At 44.3% G+C, this 21,448-nt stretch overlaps 1 protein-coding gene across 1 annotated transcript in view; it reads left to right on the top strand.

The window, feature by feature from the left end:
• The window catches only part of Ubc4 (ubiquitin conjugating enzyme 4), a 34,782-nt gene extending 19,540 nt beyond the window's left edge, over nucleotides 1-15,242 (top strand). The window contains exons 5-6 of the mRNA XM_037429243.2: nucleotides 3,714-3,778; nucleotides 14,583-15,242. Coding sequence (XP_037285140.1) covers nucleotides 3,714-3,778; nucleotides 14,583-14,654 — 137 coding nt within the window. The 3' untranslated portion in view covers nucleotides 14,655-15,242. The remainder of the gene's footprint in view (nucleotides 1-3,713; nucleotides 3,779-14,582) is intronic.
• The last annotated feature ends 6,206 nt before the right edge of the window (nucleotides 15,243-21,448 follow it).

Below are 21,448 nucleotides of genomic sequence, written 5' to 3'. Positions count from 1 at the left end.
AGCGGTGGAGAGGTGAAAGATGGTATTTCAGTCCTACCAACACGTTGAGAGCTAGGCGACGTTTAACAAACAGGAACGCGGTAGCTCTGGCTTAGGAGGCGTATTGGCTGGTGTTGAGGAAAAGCTGGCTGCTGCAGGCCACGCGTCAAGAAACCAGGGTCGACCTGGTCAGGCAGCTCGATGCTCAGCTCGGGCTCGTAGCCCCACGGCTGTTGCTCGCCTGTAGAAAGCAAAGTCCGAAGGCCCTGGGAAGAAGTTCAGTACCGGATGGCCACGGTACTCTCGAGCGGGAGCAGAAGGGCAGGATACCCCGGCCGGTTGAAGTCTTAGAGGCTCGGGTCCGACGCCCAGCGGCCCATCTTTCGCACTTGGTCCAGTGACAACCTTCCACTCGCCACGTCCTCTTCGAACTCCCTTGCTTTTCAGTGGCTCCGAACCTCCCTTGAACTTCGGCCCACTTGTCTCGTCCTGATTGGTCGTGTCGAGACTTCGTGGTCACTGCCCATTGGTTCTCTTTTCTTTTTGTTCACGTCGTGCCGCATCCTTGTGCTTTCACTCGCGACGTCTTCTCCGTTGTCGTCATCTAAGCAGCACCGCGTGTGCACTTTGACATCTCTTCTTTTTTTTTTTTGTGACGCGCGCTTTTCATAGGCACTAACTTGGAAAGCGAACCACACTCTTCACAGAGGCCACCCTCTCCGGTCACTCGAGAGTCAACCCTTTCCATTGGCATAATATGGAGGGGGGTGCAAAGTCAGACCCATACATTGACATAAGTGTAGGGGAAGTGCACTGCAATTGACTTTTGGCCCCCTTTCTGAAGGGGAATCCTGCGCACGCCTATTGTGGTGAATACGCAGTCTTGAAGGCATGCAGCGAAAACTCAAAATACTACTTGTTGCAGTATTGAAACAGGTGCTATAGATGTGATCACAGATAGCGCCCATGCAGTTCGCTTGCGGGGAGTAAAAACGCCAGGCCTGCGCGGAAGGTGCAGTACTGTCACAGCGAAAGCTAGAAGAGGAGCCTTTCAGAGCCTTTTCTAAACACTCATTGGGTAACTGCTGCAAGCACACTTGCTTGATGCCCACTACAGCATAATAATCTTGGGGTAGTAGGCTGGCATTCGCTATGCTATTTTTCGTCATTTTATGAAAAGCGTGGTATTTGCTAAACGAGAATTGTGTGCCAATTGTTCATTGTCTTTTACCAATTGTTGATTGATTGTCTTTTAATGCCGCTTTCACTCTTTTGTGTCACATATTTGCACTCTGAGGATCATCTGGATTAAGTGGGTTGCAGCCAAACGTGACCAAACTGTAGCAGCATGGCTATTTGGCATAGTTGGAAACTGCTCATTCTTGCAGAAGAAACAGTGGGACGACCAAGAGATACATGCAGGGCAGGCATTGATGCACAGAGTAGAGCACTGCTTAGGCTTGGGCCTGCAGGAAAACTCAAGCCCGCCAGGTAAAGTGGGTTTCACGATAGACCTCGGCCGAGCTCGGGCCTGAAGCTCCGGGCTTAGCGCTGGGCCAGGGTTTGAAGTGGTGGGCTCCGATCAGGCTGGGCTGAGACTTCGCACAGTTCATAAAGGAACACTGAGGTGATGTGCTGATTTTGTTTTAACTTACAAAGTGTGCTCTGAAAACTTGAATGTCATTCATTTCACCACCATAAGTTTAGGGGTACAAGATAAAATAAAGGCACAGTTTCACTCCAGAATTCTGCGCTGTAATCTCCGGCGTGTTTGAAACTGGATATGTTGTATTTCGGGGGCACTGGTTCTTCAAAGTATCCTGAAATTTGGTATCTTAAGTCTGTAACCATTTCAAGGTCAATTTAGTTGACTGTTACTGACTATGATCTACATAGGCCCCAGCAAGCTTCGTCAGAATCTATCACTTCTGCTGCAGGGATTTTGAGATTTCCTTTTTGCACATTTTCGTGCTTACCAAAAAACTTGTCACGCTGAACGAGGTTATTTTGGAATTGTAAGTAAAAGAGTAATTCACTGATAATAGAAAAATTATTCTTCCCTTTTGTGTCTCTCTAAGCTCGTTCCAAATGTTGCACACACATACATGTTTCACATTTTATAAAAAAAAGCAATGCTTCCTTTATCTGGGGGAAGCTATTTAAAGTTTTATGATGAATTTGTACGGAACTTCTTTTACTTCTTGCATAGGCGGCTACTTGATTTATCGGAAACTGGCGAGCTAAACGTAAACAGACCATGCGCTTACATAGTAAACATCTGGCTATTCTGGGCTTTCGTAGTCTTCATTGTTTTGTCTCCCAAATGTTATTTTGTGATCACAGTGTTTAAAGTATTATAAAAAAATTTATAACTAATCATCGCAAGAGCTATAAAGTTTGGAAACACTCTAGAATATTATAACTATATTAAAACTAAAGGACTGAATGGAGTCTTGCGACACAAAATCTCTATAAAGACATTTATAAAGGCATTTGTTTTCCATGGCGTTTCACAGCTCCCAGAGGTCATGTAAATTGGATTGACCTGCAAATTCTGCTTTAGTGCGGCCACCTTGTTAGCGTCTAAGCTTTCGTCTTGTTTCGCTATATTAAAGGTTACAAACTCGCATCAGCTAATCGTCTTTATTCAAGAAAATTTACTACCGCAAGGGCCAGGACAATGGGTAGGAAGAATGGATGCGAAGAATAGGTTGTACGAAATGTCACCTAGTTTTGCCTTTTGAAGAACCTCTCCCGTATGTCATATATCAGTCGGTTCTGAAGGGTATTTGGTGGCAAGATTCCAACAGCATTTCTATATCTATCTCCAGAATGACTTAAACCTTGACGCTGCTTCTGAAATATAGACCTTTCGGTCACAGTTATGAATCAACGTTTATTAGATACATGGGGTGGATCACAAGACCTGTCATGCCTATGTAATTTAAGGTCATATATTGAGAAGAAAAAAAAAAAGGATAAAGTGTGCGAGCCTCAGGCCATTTGTTTGAGACCTGTGCGCTATAGTGTGAGATATTATGATACTGTCGCAACAGCGTTGGAATGTGCAAGGATAGCATAGGTCCAGTCGGCGAGCCAGGCTCAAGCAGGTAAATTTAAACAAATTTCTTGGCCAGAAATTGAGGCCAGTGCAGTGCTCTAACATGCAGACATGCAGGACCTGCGTGTACCTGTTCTTCATTGCTTTCGCACTCCTTAAGTAAGGAGGTGACCGAATTCCCTTTAAAACCAACAAGTGTGCTTGCCGGGGCACCAAAGATTGTGTTCAAATTATTAGATCTTGCCAATTAACAAGGGACCAATTAATGAGCTTTTACTGTACTGGCTTTTGAACCTGTGACATCTGCCAACTCTGGTTATGATGAATTCAGCATATGTCATTTTGTGTGAAGATGAGCCTGTTGAATGGCTCTTGCTGTACAGCACCATTTTCTATTTTCTCTACTCACAGTGTTAGGAGTGTGCACCAGTTATTGCTCAAACTGATTTAAAGTGCCTTTTTTTTTTCAGCTTGAAAACTAAAATTTTCTTTGAGATCTGCTTCATAACACAATTCTTCTGTCCCAAAAAAAGCACTTTTACTGCTCTTAAAATTTCTCCAAATCCTCAACTGCCTGAATCACCACTGCATTGAATTTGCTTAACGTAAAGTGCTCACTAGCGTTTGGTTAAAGGTTTCTTGCTTGGCCCTGATGCTAACTCGAATTCTGCAGGTCCAAAGCACTTCCCTGATTTTGACGCAAAGATCAAGAGGCTACTGGACATGGGAGTGGACGAGGTTTGTTCCATCTGATTGCCTTTGAAAGCCAGCTGCACACATCATAAAGCGGGTTTTTACACTAAACTGAAAACTGATGTTGTTTGGAGCAGTTTCAGGAAACAAAGTGATCTTTTGGAATGCAGTACAAGCCATGAATCAAGAGCACAATTATTCTACAATAGAAATAGAGGCAGCTGAGCAATGTTTTTCTTTTTCCTCATAGACTAGCTAGTGTGCTAGCAAGACAGCCTGGAAGCATTACTCCTGCATCATTTCAGCCACTTCAGAAGTTTAGTATTGAATTAGGCCAGTTGCCTATTGTTAAAATGTCAAGAAAACGACGCAAGTTACAGGACAAAGTGAACAGTAGAAAGACACACTGGCAGTCAACGTAACACCCTTTTATTGCACACGTGGAGGGTTGTTTATAAATTGTTTGCTATTGGTGTGTTTTTCATGGTGTATATTGCATCCTTGTTGCTGCACACTAATTGTGCTGTGAATAAGCTTTATGTGAACGCTTGTGTTGTAAATTTTTATGCAATGCATATATTAGAAGTGTTGGGAGATAAAGAACATTTTTAAAAATTGCATCATCTTTCGTTGAAGGGAACCATGTAGAGATGCAAAGCAGCGGGCACTAACGCTTACAGTGGTGGCCATGTTGACCTGGCGCTCATCACGGCGTTGCGTCGGAGAGAAACCTGACGAAGCGCAAAACACACTGTGATGGACCAGTGTTTCCTACTGTAACATGCCAATCGCTCATAATGGGTAATGAGAGACAGAAGACATCGATTGGGCACAGAGACCCGCAGTCTGCTTTTAGTTAATGCACACGCTGCAAATTTTATATTTCAACAACGCACAGGGGAAATCTCCCACTGGCACTACCTTGGAGGTCAAGATCCATCGCCTATATATAGTAAATGGGGTGGCCAGTGAAGGGTTGTGCGGCACGAGCAGTCGGTTTTTTCACTTGAGAAACTTGCTAGTAGACACTGCTTGCATCAGCGTTGAAGGGAGAGCAGAGAGAGGGTGTATTCACATTGGCAATGTGGTTAGCGTGGGTTAGCACACGCTGCGTCGGCGTTGTGATGTGATACGGAGAGTGCAAGCAGGTGGTAGGAGAGAAGTGGCGAGTGTAAGGTGCAGCTGTTGGGAGAAAGGAAAGGAGGAGAGTTGGGGCACATGCACAGTGGGGGTGTAGACCGCGCCACCCCTTATGCCAAAGTGCGACATCGTGCGACTAAGAAATTCTCCACATTTAAAAAAAGCTTCAGTTGTGTGGGATTCGGTGTAACAGTCTTATAGGTCCAGGGCAGCAAGGACATCCAGTCTGTATCATTTTTCGCACTAATAGCATCTTCGGCTGAGGTGCACTGGCATTGTTACGGTAGAAGGGAAACTACGTCAAACACCTCCGAGTTTCACGCCTAACTTTGGCCAAGACGAACGTGTGAACCACAAAACTCGAATCCGCTACAGCAGCGCTGTATGCGACAGACGCCATGTAGCAGACAATTTCCAGCGTTCTGTTTGTGCTGGTAATGAGAGAGCATACAGAAAAATCAAACAATGAGAGACACTTGCGAGACGCTATGTGTCCAGTGTGTGCGTGTCTGTTCTCCAGGCGGCTGAGCTGCATTGATTTTGTACTAACTCGACCAGGGTTTTCGTTTTCGGTGTCCAGTGGAATCGCAGCAGCAAAAGTAGCCTCGTACGAATACGGTCGGACGATGTAAGCTCAATCATGTTTTACCGTCTCGTCCAGCCGTGTTCTGCGGCAGCACCAGCTGTAAATTACGCCGGCAATGATGGAACATCACTGCATCGTCTGCGAGTGCGCGGGGGCTGATGCGATTGCACCACGGGCCACTGTCGATCTCCCCAGCTTCGCAGTGGCGTGCACTCGTGTTGTGGCCGGCCCAGCCGAGCATGCGGCACCGCACGCTGGTACCCAGACGAACGTATGACGCCGCACGAGTGCACAGAAAACACCACCAGTGCCGCCAGCCGAACATGCCTTATGGTTGTCTCTTAAGCTACTAGAAATAGCTAGGATAACGTTCATTACATTTGCAGCTGCACATTTCGATCAAGGCAGCCAGCTCTATACAGAGTCCGGTCATGGTTGATGCACTGGTGCAATCTTGTACGCGTTCCGAATTTGGACGGATGCGTTTCGTTCGTTACGTCAAAAAGTGGACTTTCCGCATCGGTTGCGAGGAAGACGGGAAGCAAACAGCCAATGAGAGAAATAGAGGCCTGTGTTACAATTCGAACGTCGTCTTAGGGACCGTATAGCAAGTTGCAAAGTGTTGCTAACATATTGATTAATGTTTAACTATTATTGCTCACTACCAAAATGTGTTGGCACTAATTTTCAGACGTTGAATATGGAATGCAGCACAATGTTCTCGTTATTGTTTTGAAATGATGCTAAGTGGCGCTGTCATTCAATGGGACGTTTAGTGATGGCGCTAGGTACAAGCCTGTTTCACGCAATTGCTCTACTGATGTTTCCATCACTGTTTAAATTCAAACGGCGCAGTTTTTTGAAGCTATTGGCTCAGTCGAGTGAACTCGTGGCAGAGAGCACCTCAACCGGTAGCCAAAAAGAGCGTCTCCGCGGTTCCGAGGCTCAGTGCGCGATGATGCTCGCCTTCATGGTGGAGCATCCCCAGCCAACACCACCTAGACTTTTTTTCAGGCCTCCTCAAGCCTACGTGACGTCATCAGTGTGAGATCTGCCTGGAAGCTGGCGTCCATGCGGTTCTTTGGTCGGCGTCCATCGGAAACCGATAGACGCGCGCTTTAGGTCCATGAGCACAGTTAGAGTTGCACTCCGGTGCACAGCAGCATCCAGGCATATTGCGTAGTTTACCCAACCATGCTCACACAGCACAAGAGAAAGAAAAAACAGCGTGAGCGGTAACAAAATGCAACTAGCCTACAACCACAACAGCCAGCAGAGCGAGCGAGCCCGTAAGATCAATGTGGCCAGACGCACTGTCATGCGCTGCCAACTTCGCTCGGCTGTGCACAAAAATGTTTAAAACGTGAATAAATTAGGTAAATAAGTACATCATTTGAAAGATAGAATATTGCTAAGCTTTTTTCATTAGACAGTAGGTAATAATTTTCTACAGTTTGCCTACTGAAAAGTTGTTTCGAAGCAAAAAAGATTGTCTGTCTATTTGGCGAACAGAATCCGCAAGCCATTCCGACCTCAGCCAGTCGAGCGTTGCTTTCTCACAGATCTCGCAGCAGTGACGTCACGCTGACGAGACGGAGGCTTGCCGAGGCCTTGAAAAAAAGTCTAAGTGGTGTTGCCCCAGCTTGCAGTAAAAGCCATCGCGCTGGGACACGGCTTCACCATGACCAACCAGCAGGGGCTGTGGCAGGAGCTAAGTGACATGCTTAACCATGAAGGGCCTGCCCAGACAAAGAAATCACAGCCTATCCCCGGAGTGAATGATGATGAGTGGGGTGAAGCCTGAAGGGGTTTCATCGGTAAACAGTGAATTCTCTGTCCGTCTGTCTATCTGTTCATCTGTCTGTCTATTTATTCATCTGACCTTCTGTCTGTCTGTCTATGACAATGGACAGACAGACGGCGGGGTGGCTACGACAACGGAGAAGGGACTGAGCCGCAATGCAAGTGCATGAGGCCCGTTGCGACGCCATTGCTATCAAAGAGGCACTAATGTGAGTGACCATCCAGTGGTCTGAGTGATTTGTTCTTTGACATTGGTGTATATTTCGAGGCCACTGGCTCGCCGGTATCTATTGATAGGGTCAAGTTTGTCGCAGAACACACGCACTGTTTGTTTTGACTGACGAAAACATTGGGGGAACTCTTTTTCAGTCAACTATTCGAATGTATCGCTTACCTTGCTTTGTCGTCTCTACTCAGCTGCAGAAACCGCACAGGCGAGGCGAAAAACCGTGGCAGAGAAAGGAAATTCCCTGTTCTCCAAATGCCCGGATACTGAAAACTTGCGAAGTGCTTAATTTTCAATTCAATCTATGCTGCCTCGCCGCCTTTTCAATCCATCTATTTCGTTTCAGGGTGTCTCTAACCATGCCTTCGCCTCCGTCCGAAAAATGGACGAAAGCAGACTCGTGGCACCATGGCTCACGTGACATAGAACGTCACGGCATTCGTCACGGTTCAAATGGGTGAATCGCGTGCGACTTTATGGAACAGAACGCCTCCGTCAGAATTCGGAACACGTGCAAGATTGCACCACGGAGTGCAGCATCCACACGTGGTCGTTTTCACCCTATATAGTGTAGACCACTTATAACGCAACTGCTTATAGTGCAGGACGGGGTACAATGCAGTATTCTTTTATTCTCGTTTACCTATACATAGAACCCCATGTATAGCGCGCAGCTCAATATGGCACGTGCGATCCCTTCGTTATCAACCGCGCTCAAGAGTTTCCTGTGGAGAAAAGCGTCGTCGATGTCGAGCCTGCTGCAGGTTTTACGTTTACTACCTCGTCCGTGAATTCTGAAAACTTTATGGTTGTCTTTAAGAGTGGGCAGTCTCGGCTGGTTGTTTGCCACTGCCGTCATTCACTGTATATGTATACGTATCTATGAATATAAAAACTCAAAAAAGAAAGAAAAAAAAGCCGCCCGCACTCAGCGCCCAGCTCGTCATGATGCGCCGATGCGCGCTTGTCACATACTTTGCCCCACAAATGTGGGGTGGGGGGGGTAGAATGCTTGTACGCGCGCTTATCCTTTGGTTTGGAGAATCGTTTTTCTTCGGCTTTCATCGGAACGATTGCGTTAGTTGCCAGGCCCAACACAAAGGTCACTTTGCTGGGTGCACAGGCCTGGTTTGCGAAAAGAGCACGCTTTTCGTACACAGCGAAGTATAACAACTGGAACACTTGTTAGTTTGCACTCCTCTGTACTTGTGACTACGTTTCGTGCATTGTTTTTTCCTATTAAACAGCGCGTTAAGTGTAGAGCGGTAAACTTTGTTAGTTTGCCATCATCCTGTGTATGTTGTTTTCATGCGTCAATTGTGCGTGAGCAGCGTGCTGCACGTTTCAATCTGTTTGTCGTTTTCAGTGTTACATTCCAAGTTGTTGCTATCGCATTCATTGCTTTGCCCTTGCGGCGAAGCTGACTTTTTTGACTCTGCTTTAGCTGCATTCGACACTCCTGCTCGCGCGCTTTTGCCCGTTTGTAAAACACACGATGCGTGTAGGGATGTTATTGAATGGGATATTACACAGAACATGACGGGGACAGCCAGTGGCATAGCCAGGAGGGGGCGGCACATAGGGAATGTGCCTTCCTCCCTCCCAAAATATTTTTTTGGCATGGCATATATATAGTCAATATTATCATTTGCATGCCCTATGGAATGAATGATAAGTGGGGCGAAGCGTCGTCATCCTTGCTTCCGTCTGTATGTGTGCCGTTCGTGCATCCGTCTGTACGTCCATCCGTCTGCTTCACATAGGGAATGTGCCCCCCTCCCTCCCAAAATATTTTTTTGGCATGGCATATATATAGTCAATATTATCATTTGCATGCCTTATGGAATGAATGATAAGTGGGGCGAAGCGTCGTCATCCTTATTGTATGCTTATACTGCATGCATCATGCCTTCCTATATGACTGAGAGCAAATTACTATCCTCCATTCCTTAAACAAAACTTGTACCTGCTTACATGTGTAATACATACTAGCTGGCAGCACTGTACAATTCGTTGCTGTAGGGCATGGCAGTAAAACTTGCTCTGCCACACCAGTTATCAAATAGGTTCAGAATAGAGAACCAGCTTGTGCATGTGTACTGTGACATACTTGGCGGCTGGACGACAGCCGGCCCAAGAGACAGGCGACCCAAGCAGTACCAGGAAGACGAATCCCTTTATTCAGTTTCCAACAAGTTTTTAAGCATAAAGCAGCCAATAGGAGGTTCGCAAGAAAGAAACGAAAGCAAGATAACATAGCAAGCGCGGCAATCATATCTGAATGCCGCTACTTAACAAGAGGCGAGCACTGTATATGTTACAACTCGACCAAAGCTACCCGTATCGGAAGGTGTTCAAGAGGATGCTGCTTCATGATCGGCTGGAGGTGGTAACAGGAAGCCAGCATGTGGGCTCATTTGTCCATGCACAGCACTGACACATTTCACACGGTCACATTGTCCTTGTGCTTCACATACGCGAAGACGCCGAGGTGCATTCAGGCGTGGTCGTTGGGGTACCCAGTACGGGAAGAAACTAAGATGGCACTGTGCTTTTTCTGTCTGGAACACCGACTGCGAAGGTTGGCTGGAAAGACCAAGAGGAGACAATATTCCGAACGGGCACCACTCGCCGATTACTGCTGGGCATGGTAGTTCGCAGCAGGTGCCTGGCGCTGCGTTGATCTCGCCAGCCCGCTCGACAGGAACTGAAATGGCTCAGTGAACGAGCAGCAGAAACGCAGTAACTACGCCAGAAGCAACATGGCGCCCAAGCTTAGGAAAGCCTGACAGTTGAATTCACTGGGAGCAGATGACGTGAAAGCAAACACAAAATGAGCAGAGAAAAATACTTGCGCCGAGTTGCATGTGCTCATTTATTATGGTTTTGGCGGGCCATTCAAAGTGATGTATGATTGTTCACTAATAATAGTGCTGGCATTAATTATATGCAGCATTTACGATTCAATTTTAGGATCACAAGACTCGGACTCACAAATTGCAAATAAATTGCAAAAAAACATCTTGCGGTTAGAGGCCCTTAGCGCAGGCTTGCTGGTGCATGCTGAAATTGGAAAACCGCATTAGGACTAGGGACAAGCAATTTGCACACCATAAGAATTGCTTAGGTGCGTTTCATAGAGTTTCATACTATAATACCTAGAGATGAATCTGGCGTTGCAATTGTTGTACTTCCCTTGGGAATGATGGGAAGTACAGGCTTCGGGTTGGATAGCGTAAGCGAACTGTCTGTGGATCTTTTTCTGCAGTTTGTTTCGTTCTTCGTGCAGCGTGGGTAGGTGGAAGTGGTGTAGAGCACTGAAGCTGTGCCTTTGTTGTTCAGAAAGGCTGATGACCAATAGATGTCTTGATTTGCTGCGAAGTTGGAGCTTTACAAGTCATATTAGAAAGCTTAAGTGAAGCATCATCTGCTCACTGCTGTGCATAGATGCAGCATCATGATATTGCATTGAGTTCATGTTTTTTTCAAAAGTGAATTTTGCCAAAACTCATTTAAATTGACTGGAAAACGATGTTGAAGCTAATTAGATGATCGTCACGCTCCTCTGACTTCATAACCAAACAAGAGGTGCATTAGGGCAGGCCACTTTGACACACACATGGGGCATTGCAGCAGACAAAACGTGAAGTGTTTCTCATTTAATGCTGTACTCTTATATGCATAAATAGATAATGCATACTTTCAAGGGGAAAAAGTGTGTTTGTTTTCAAGTGTTGTAAAAGGTAATTCATTATATTTGATGCCAAATCTGGAGCGCAATGGCAGAGTAATGCATACGCTGGTGGTTTAATTAGCCCAGATTTCACTTCTGCCTTATGGTTACGAAACATTTTGCAGTGAGTTTTATGTACAAAAGAATGAAGCAAGTTTCCATTGGATATAACTTCAGATCACTTTGTTTTACTCGGCAAGCCAGCTTTGCAAAGCTTGAGAACATAACCCATTTGAAGCCCGTACTTCCCATCATTCCCATTGGGTACAAGCTCTTGGCCACCTTTTCTCTAAAAAGAGTTTGATGCACAAATACAGTGAAAGCTCATTAATTTGAGCTTAGTTAATTTGAACTTACAGCTAATTCAAACTGATGCCTTTGTCTCGGCGCAGCCCTGTGTATGGGGCAAAACTTCCAATAATTCGAGCGCCTTTATATTCACAGCGGTTAAATCAAACTGGGGGCCATGTGGCTTTCATCGCACCTTGCAGAAGTCGGGCCAGAGTGATCACAATATTTAGCAAAAACCAATCAAAGCCAAATTTACGACAGATGGAGAACAATAAAACGGCATTATTTCTCAGCAGATGAGAATTGCTGCGCTGTGCTGGAGCTCATCAGCAAGCTGCAAACGATGATGCTTATAGACTCAAGAAGGAGGGACAAATAAGCGCAAACTCACAACTGCTTACTTTTTTTTGAAAAGGACTAAACATATAAGCAGCAAAATCAGCATGGAGCGTGTATGAAGTGAGTAATGGGCTTGCGAACAAAAAGCAAATAATTACACAAAATTTTATTAAAAAGCCAAACCTTTATCAGCGAGTTGGACTGAGTGTCGTTACAGATTGATACATTTTACCCCTACTTATAATAAATGCTTCCGTGACTTCACGAATTAATTTATCTTAGGAGGAAACAGGAAATATCATAGGAAATAGGAAGGCTAAACAGACAAGGACAAGTGTGTGACTGAAAGTTTATTCGGAAAGCTGTGACATGCGCTGACAGTCATCATCATGAGCCAACACAGGATATCACAGAAAAGCAGATTACTATGGCAAACCTACCGTGATTAGACAAGCGCGAAAAGCTTTCCTTCCCCAGAGAATTTGCATGCTCTTTGAAATGTGTGCTGATGCAGTGGCCTGTTATATACATATTTCTACTAGTTAGTGTTATCCAGTAAGCACCACCCTTTCTGCGTTTTGATGTAACTTTCTGGCTGGCAATGGTTTGTAGAAATGCAATAAGTCAACATGTGCAGCAAACAAGCTCTTATACTCTAGCTTAGGCTCAGCTTGAAAGTGCGATGTTAACAATGACGACTTGTGTTATAACCTCTTCAAACCAATCGAAGTGCTGCACTTACTGATAAAATACCGTGCTCTCGTGTGACATGGAGCAAGCCAGCGTATTGCTATGTCCTTAGCACTGGTCTGAGGAAGCAAGTTTAATTTTTTGTGGCACAGTCCAGCACGTTTTGCTATTATGTTGTTTAGAGCATAGAGTTTCCTAAAATTAACTAGAGGGGACTCTGCCGGTGTGATCGTTCAGTGACCATGGGAATAGTGGGTAGTACACACATTTGTTTAGTCTTCGTACTTGCGGGCGAAGAATCGTATTTGCGGGGCTTCATTTATTGCTGGTTACGGTTTCATTTTGAAGGAATGAACGAAGCCTCTAAGCTTTGTGACCCGATTCGAAATGGTAAGGCCCCGCCGCGGTGGTCTAGTGGCTAAGGTACTCGGCTGCTGACCCGCAGGTCGCGGGTTCAAATCCCGGCTGCGGCGGCTGCATTTCCGATGGAGGCGGAAATGTCGAGGCCCGTGTGCTCAGATTTGGGTGCACGTTAAAGAACCCCAGGTGGTCAAAATTTCCGGAGCCCTCCACTACGGCGTCTCTCATAATCATATGGTGGTTTTGGGACGTTAAACCCCACAAATCAATCGAAATGGTAAGCCTAAAAGATTAAGGTGGTGAAGCACAACCGCTGAACATTTGCTAATTTTTGTTTCATGAGAAAACAGCTCCAAGCCACACAAACACACATGAGCCAGAAGCAGGCTAGAAGTAGAAAGATGAGACAAATACGTGTACTACCAATTAATCCCATGCTCGCTGAAGTGCCATGCGTTGCAGCTCCCATAGACACTAGCGCCAGAGTTACCTCTATTGTATATTAAGAAACTCTATGGTTTAGAGTTTCATTTAATCAAAATACCATATTTACTCGCGTAACAAACGCACTCTCACAATAAACAATAAACACACCCCCAACTTCAGTCGTCAAAATTTTGATTTTTTTTCCCAGCATAACAAATGCACCCCTACATTTGTCCAGTGCAGTCCCGCTAACCTACACTTGACGCCTCCTTACCTGTTAGGTCTCGTTCATTTTTTATGATCATGCCAACCAATTTTGGCTCGCTCCCTCCCCCCATTCGCCCGCTGCCGCGTGTCTTATAGTTTTTCCTTCTCTCAGTGCGCGGCATAAATTGCTTGATCTATGCACCACAGCGGGGTTCACGAATCGTGCGAGTGTAAAAACACCGCAGCTGACAAGCACAAAGCGAGCGAAAGTCACGAACCTTTCCGCGCCAACCGACGGTCACTTCCTGCAAATACGAAACCTTAAGGCCCAACCACATCCCTTGCGATGATGACAGGATTTGCTGTCACTATAGCTGTCGCGAAGAGCCATTCGTATCCATCGCGTTGCAGGTTTCTGGAAAACCAGAAAGAAATCGCTTGTTGCAAAGAAAAGATTGTGACTATATCCGCAACATTGTCCCCGATTATCGCTTTGTTTGCAATTAGAGCGGCTTCTGTATTTTGTTAATCTTGTTAATCTTGTACTAATCATGCATTGGTGGTACCTTGCGGCAATGCAGATTGCTTGCTAGAATGTCAATTGCGGCGGCGCGGTCGTTGTGCGCGGTTGCCACGAAGTTAGCAAAGTGCTTCGTAGCATCGTAGCACACGCTTCTGGGCGCCCCTAAAGATCACAGCAGTTAGCACTGTTGTGGTTAAATGATTGCGAGAAAAGATAGCCGCAAAACGCTTTTATGGCATGCAAGGGCGGCACGTGGGAACAGCTTAGATAAGTGCAACAAACAAGCTGAGCGACCTAACTTTTTTCGAATTACCGCATATTTTTGCTCATACAGAAAACGTTTCCATAAAATTTTTTCTGCATAATAAATGCACCCCCAAATTTGCTCCGGTTCTTTAGAAAAAAGTGTGTTCATTACGCGAATAAATATGGTCACTGTGTGGCTATGCAATACCAGTACGCCTCCAAGTCAGTGGAGCCATGTGTGCCTGTTGTCGCTTACTCAGTGACGTCTTCTCTATGCAGCACCGTGCACGTGTCGCATTGTCGTCATACTCGTGGGACCTCGAGAAAGCCACTGAAGCCATCTTCAGCTAAAGCTGTTCTAACCTGGACTGTTGCTCCTTCCCATATTTTTCTCTTCTGTGGGTGCTTTCAATTAAGCCGGCAGAGCTTTGAGAAAGCACATTTCATTCTTGTCGTTTGGGGATACACGGAGTGTGAGAGAGGTGTGCCTTTGGTGTACAGCCGTAGATGCCAGTAGCATTTGCACCATGTCTACTGAGGAGCACTTTAAAAAATTGCATGATTTGAGTAGGATAAGAAATCAGTCCCTTAAGATTTTGCCTGCTTGATCCTTGTTTTTACAGCTTCATTGCTAATCCGGCTCTTGTGCCAGTTTAGTTCATAACTAGTGAGTGCATATTGTGAATCACTATACATACACAATTGTAAATGGCATTGCAAAAAGGCTATGTTATAGATTGCATGCAATTGAAAGTAGGGATCATTTGTTCTGAGGCTCTCTTGTATGAACTTGATACATATTTTCATTCCCTTTTGTGAATGTTTATCTAAGAGTCTGCAGCAGAAATTCTATTTTTCTATTGAGCAACTTGAAGATGGCCCCTTTTTTGCCCAGTTTCTTTTGTCGTTGTGCATTAAAGGTGTGCTTTTAAACCATTACATGCTCTGTTTTCTCTGTGTCAAAGCAATGTGAAATTCAATTCACGATTCCTGTTGCAAGCTTGGAACAGGAGCGCCTAGCAAACGTCCAACCAAATGACAATATGCTTCTACACACCACGCGCAGACTAAAGAAAACCCAGTATCGCTGCTCTTGGCCAACTTTCCCAGTATTTTTCCAAAACTTGGCTCATTGAAAGTGATCAATCATTCTATTTCATCAGATATCATTCTTGGCACAGAAATATGGCTTTCTGATGATATTAATGATACCGACCTTGCGCTCCCTTCATCGTTTGTAATATTTCGCAAAAATAGGACTGTTTCTAGAGGCAGTGGTGTTTTTATTGCAGTTTATCGGCTGCCTGACTGCCGTCCAGATTTCACTGACCTATTCAACGAAGCACTGGAGCTGGTTACTAACAGGTTTCCAGACTGCCTCTTAATAATAGGTGGTGATTTCAATTACCCTGCGATAGACTGGCCAACAATAACTGTGTCTTCACAGTCAAAACAGGCTTAACACCTTTCTTTTATAAACTTACTTCACTATCATGATCTCACGCAGCTAGTTCATGACCCTACACGTGGTAATCGCATCTTATGTATCTTGTTCACAAACAGCCCCGATATTGCCAAAACACATATTCTAGAATCTATTAGTGACCATAACGTAGTGCAGTGCTCTTTCGCACTTCTGCATGCTGGCAAAACAGGCAGTAAAAATGCATTCTTAACTACGTGCGAGCTGACAATGAGAAGATCAATCAACTGCAGCAGGCATTCTTAATCCATTTCCAAGAAAATTTCGAGAAACGTTCGACTAATCTCAACTGGGTCAAATTTCGCGATAAATTAAAGGAGATGGAGGATTCCTGCGTGTCGAAATGTAAAGGATCGCAGCACATCGGCGGAGTGAATGATGATGAGTGGGGAGAAGCCTCTGTCAGCCCGTCCGTATGTTCGTTCTTGCTTCCGTCCGCCCGTGCGACCATCCGTGCGACCGTCCATCTGTTCCTCTGTCTTCTAGTTTGTCTGTCCGTCCGTCCGTCCGCGCATCCATCTAGTGAATACTCTAAGTACAGCTATCTTGCATCTTCTGTGGCACATACCCGTTCCGCGCGGCCGTCCATCCGTGCGTCTATCTAGTGAACATTCCAAGTACTGCCATCTCCCATCTCGCATCCTGGTGACTAAGAACGACAATGACGAAGGATGGACAGACTCACGCCCTAAGGAGCTTGCCCCTAAAATGCGTGACGATGATCAGTGGTTTACGCAAGTAGTAAAGAGATGTTTAAATAAGAAAAAAAAAAGGTCATACAAGAAAGCGTCAGAAATGAACACCCACCTGACTGGAAAAACTGCAAATCTATATTTTTACTGGCACAAAAAGCTATTCATGACGCCAAAAATGAGTACTTCAACTTCACGCTTTCTAACATGTTTAAAAACGACCCTCAAAAATTTTGGGAAGTCGTAAATTCGAAGAATAATCACCCAGTGGCAACGCTTCGAGGTTATGACGGCGTTGTATTACCAGTAGGTGAATGTGCAGAGGCTTTCAACAATAACTTCGCTGAGGTATTTACTGACAACTACCTTTGAATAGTTCACTTAATCTCCCTCAAACTCATGTTGCACTTCCTTTTACACCCATCATAGTTACAGCACTTGGCGTACCATGTGCAATAGCACGCGCCCGTTTAAAGCAAGTCCAGGTCCCAATGGAATCGGTGCTCAACTTCTAAAGCTAATCAAGCATCAGTCAGCCTACATACTTTCACTGATATTTCATCTATCCATCGACCCAACTTTTTGAATTAGTAACAGATCTTCATCAATCACTGTACTCATCACTGTACGTCGATCCAATCTTCATCGACTTTTCGAAGGAATTTGATTGCGTCCCTCACAACCGCTTGATTCTAAAAGTACGCCATCTCCAGCTTGGCCACAAAACAAAATAGATGGAACATTTTCTATAAAACCGAAAACAGTTTGTCAAAATTCAAAGCCATATATCAAACAGCGAACACGTAATATCGGGGGTACCACAGGGGTCAGTGCTGGGTCCACTTTTATTTTTGATCTACATTAACGATGTAGCAACCGACATGAATGCATTAGATTGTTTGCAAATGACTGCGCAATATATACGAAAATAACCTCTTCCACCGACATCATTCTCTTACAGTCCGCCTTCAAGAAACTGACAGATAGGTGCTCCGTACTGCAGATGCAAGTTAGTGTAGATATAACAAAGCACTTTAAGTTTAGCACGCAGCAAATTCTCAGACCAACCAAACACAATTGACAATATCAAAAATGACACAATTTCTACTTATGAATACAAGATGTAATATTTAATTTTACCTTGACCTGGAATAACCACATAGAGTACACAACTTCTAAAGCCCTAAAGAAGCTCAGCCTCTTAAAACGACTCCTTCAACTCGCGAATCGGTACACCAGATTATGAGCCTTGTTGCGAACTGGGGTCTACCCGACGCTTCCCCACTGACATGGGTTGCCGAGACGTCAGGGTTGCGTCGGTCCCGATCACTTGTGGTAGCGTGGTGCAACTTCCAGGGGAGGAAACCAACGCTGACAAGTTGGAAAACGAAGAAGAAGCAGGTTTATGGCACTATTTACACTTATTTACAGCATAGAGAGGCTAGGAGTGGCACAAACCATGAGCGTGGTGGTTAAAACGTTAAAAAACCATCGTTCAGAGCAATGTCCAGCACTTTGCAGCGTCATTATAAATCCTGTCGGGCTTCTCCTCCTTGACTGAAGCACCACTCACACACTACATACCGCTCTCCATAGCATCAGTCAATGCACACGCCGGTCACGAATAGGGGCCGCATCTCCTGATGCAATGCTTCTCTGGTCCGAATTTCACTGAAGAGAAGGGGAATCGGGTTCTTTCCCAGAACAATTTGACAGTTGGCTTGTTTCTTCCGCCTTTCCCTGGAAGGGTAGCCAAGAAGTAGATACTTCAATCGTGTAGGCATGACCTGTGCAGTCGATCTGCTTCGCCATCTCCCCAAACAAGCCAGCCTGGAAGAAATGCTTGTAGGGCTCACGGACCGTCTTCTAATCCTTTTGTTGCTCCCCGCCGCTGGACGCTAGTGCCGTGAGAACTGGAGTTCCGGGCGTGGGAGCGCTGCCTGGCTACGTTTCTCAGGGATAGCATGGTGCCTACTGTCAAGGGTCACAACAGCCTATAACTCACTCATTCAGAATACGCATCTATTATTTGGCATCCACATCATGTCACTTCGTCAAATCACCTCGAAGCGGTCCAAAACAAAGCATCCTGGTTCATCCTATCATATTATTCTCGATTTCAAAGTGTCACAAAACTAGAAAGCACTCTTAACATGCATTCACTCGTCTTGCGTCGAACACTCAGCCTGTTATCTTTCTTTCACACCCTCTACCATAGCACCATGTCTCTTTCACAATCTCATATTATACCCGTGCACCAAATCTCGTATAGAATAGACCATGGCTATAAGGTCGAGCCATTTTTTGCTCACACTGAAAAATACTGGAATTGACCTCTTGCAATAGCAATAGATCAATGGAGTTCACTGTCATCTTGCATTGCCACTATCAACGATCATCAGTCTTTTTAGTTAGCACTTCAATCATTTCTCAAGCGTGATAACACTTTTCAATAGGCCACTTCATTGTATCTTATACTGATCTTTTGCGTTCATTTGTGAAATGTTACTAGTTATTTGTGAAATGTTATTGTTTCTGCATTATATTTCTAGTTTTCCTTTTCAATTGCTGTATACCTGAAATGTGATTGTATTTCTTGTAAATCCCCCACCCCCCCCTTTATGTAATGGCCTACGGGCCCTTAGGGTATCCAAATAAACACTGGCGTGCTCGTCCTGTCTTTGCCGCTGCTTGTAGGCATTTGTTTTGCATATGTCCTGAGTAGGGGTATAAGGTTCACAAAATAATGTAAATCTACCAGTGTGAGAAAGCTTTGGAAGTTCACTGGTGCAAGCTTTATTGATTGTACCATCTGCAGTTTTACGTCCCAAAACCACAATATTATTATGAGGGATGCCGTAGTAGAGGGCTCCGAAAATTCCAGCCATCTGGTATTCTCTAATGTACGCTGACATCATATAGTATACATGCCTCTACCGTTGCATGTCCACCGAAAGGCGACCACTACAGCTGGGATCGTCGAACCTTCGGGTCAGCAGCCGAGCATCGAGGCAGGCTGTGCATGCTTCATCCCAGCACAGGGTTCTCCACGGGGGGATTTGATGTTAAGGGGGAACGAGGGTCTTGAAATGACACAAAATTGTAAAAAATACTGACTTTCAAAAATTGCAATTTGAGTTATTTATAGTGGAAAGTATGTTTCAGAAAAATTATATATTATTGCAAAATACCATTTACTGTTCTTGAAAAGCTTAATATATGAAATTACAAATGTTTTTAAAAGTAGACATAATTTTCCTGGCATTGTTATTTTTGTGAAGTGAATCTGCCTTACGGAAGTTTTGATCAGGTTTCTGTGAAGACATCTAAACAAACTTAGAGCAATTTTTTTCGCAGCACTTGAACTACAAACTAAAGCTTTTGTTTTTCTCTCAGCCTTGATAGAATTGTAATTATATGATAAATACCAAGTAATTACTGGAAGCTCATTTTTACCTTCCTAGTTTAAAAAATATTTCTCATCACAGAAATAGGTGTTCTGACATCTAGTTTGCTTTAGCCTGTGGGATGAACCTTTTAAAGGAAACATGTAGTTTTGAAAACCAACTTCCTTGATTGTGAGTTACTATAATGACCCGTATAAAATTACCTAATTATAATGAGGACATTTGTCATTACTTTTTTCTCTAAATGAGATATTTGAGATCTGTTTGCAGATTGGAAATCCCAATTCAATGGTACATACACATGCATGGTAATTTTCATGACGGTAGGATGTTTTTTTTAAGACCCTCGTCCCCCTTAAAAAACCCTTGACAGCAAAAGTCTTGTTTGTGGTTTTTACGGTAGTTTGTAGCTTTTCATCTGGTAATATGGAAATTGAATCGTGATTGCTCCAGTGCATTGCATAATTAATGCCATCGTCATTAATTCAAGACAATTTCATGTCAATGCGAAACGCTCACCTAAATACTGTAAGAAACTATCGCCCCCAGCAGGGCAGCACCTGAGACTACGTGCACTCAAGTTTTTGGTAACACCGAACACACTGTTTTCAAATAAGGACACCCGTGGGTGGTCCAGAATGAAACGATGTGGATGCTTTGAGCGTTTCCCCGCCGAGAAAAGGGAAAAGCATTCCTAGCGAAGGCAGCCAAAAATCAACTTGGGAGGAGCTGACAACAGAAAGAAAGGAGTGACGAACAATAGTTCTCGCTGGGTGCCAGTCGGGGTATCGTGCACGCCCCGAAAATGTTCTTTGACACCAACCTCTGCAACGTCTAGAGGAGGCCCCTGTCTATGTCAGACCACAGAAAATGTCTTTAAAAGGACTCTAAAGAGCAAAAATGCGTAGTGTTAGTAAAATACAATTTCACAATCCCAAAATACAACTTCACAATCCCAAAAACACCACTGTTACCACAGCACAACACTTCGTAAGCCTGAAAATGTGTGAAAAAAAAAAAAAAACGTCTGGAAATGCCACTTTGCGATTCCCGCTCCAAACACTGTGACGTCATCAATTTTTGAAGGTGTCTACTGGGTGTCTACTAGCTTCTAATCGATAAAATTGAAGTACAATGTAATTTGTGGGTGCCATAGATTTAGCATACAAAGACTCAGAAAATTTCATCAAGCCAATACCGCAAAAATACGAAAAATGCTTTGTGGGTCTTTTTCGTCATGCACAGCGCGATATTTAAAAATGAAACTTCAAATTTGAGTTTCTTCACAAATAATGAACCTATGACAGTGAAACTTATGACATTTGAGTTCTTAGAGTGCAGTTTATCAATCTATAACAACTCATTGTTTTTCTTTAGTGTGCCTTTAAAGGTGAGGGGGGTGGCATGAGAGAACTAACTTTCTTAAACCTTGACAGATGTTTATGAAAATTGGCACAAATATTCAGCATGTCTCCCCAATGATTCCACAAATGTTTCAGAGAGATATTTCTACAACTTTTGATTAAATGAATATTTACTTTTTGTAACTTTTTATTAAATTTT

This window comes from Rhipicephalus microplus, chromosome 2 (genome assembly GCF_043290135.1).
Source record: "Rhipicephalus microplus isolate Deutch F79 chromosome 2, USDA_Rmic, whole genome shotgun sequence".
In the NCBI taxonomy this organism is placed as follows: Eukaryota; Metazoa; Arthropoda; class Arachnida; order Ixodida; family Ixodidae; genus Rhipicephalus; species Rhipicephalus microplus.
The sequence above is the reverse complement of the archived record's forward strand: the minus strand, read 5'-3'. Positions and strand labels throughout refer to the sequence as shown.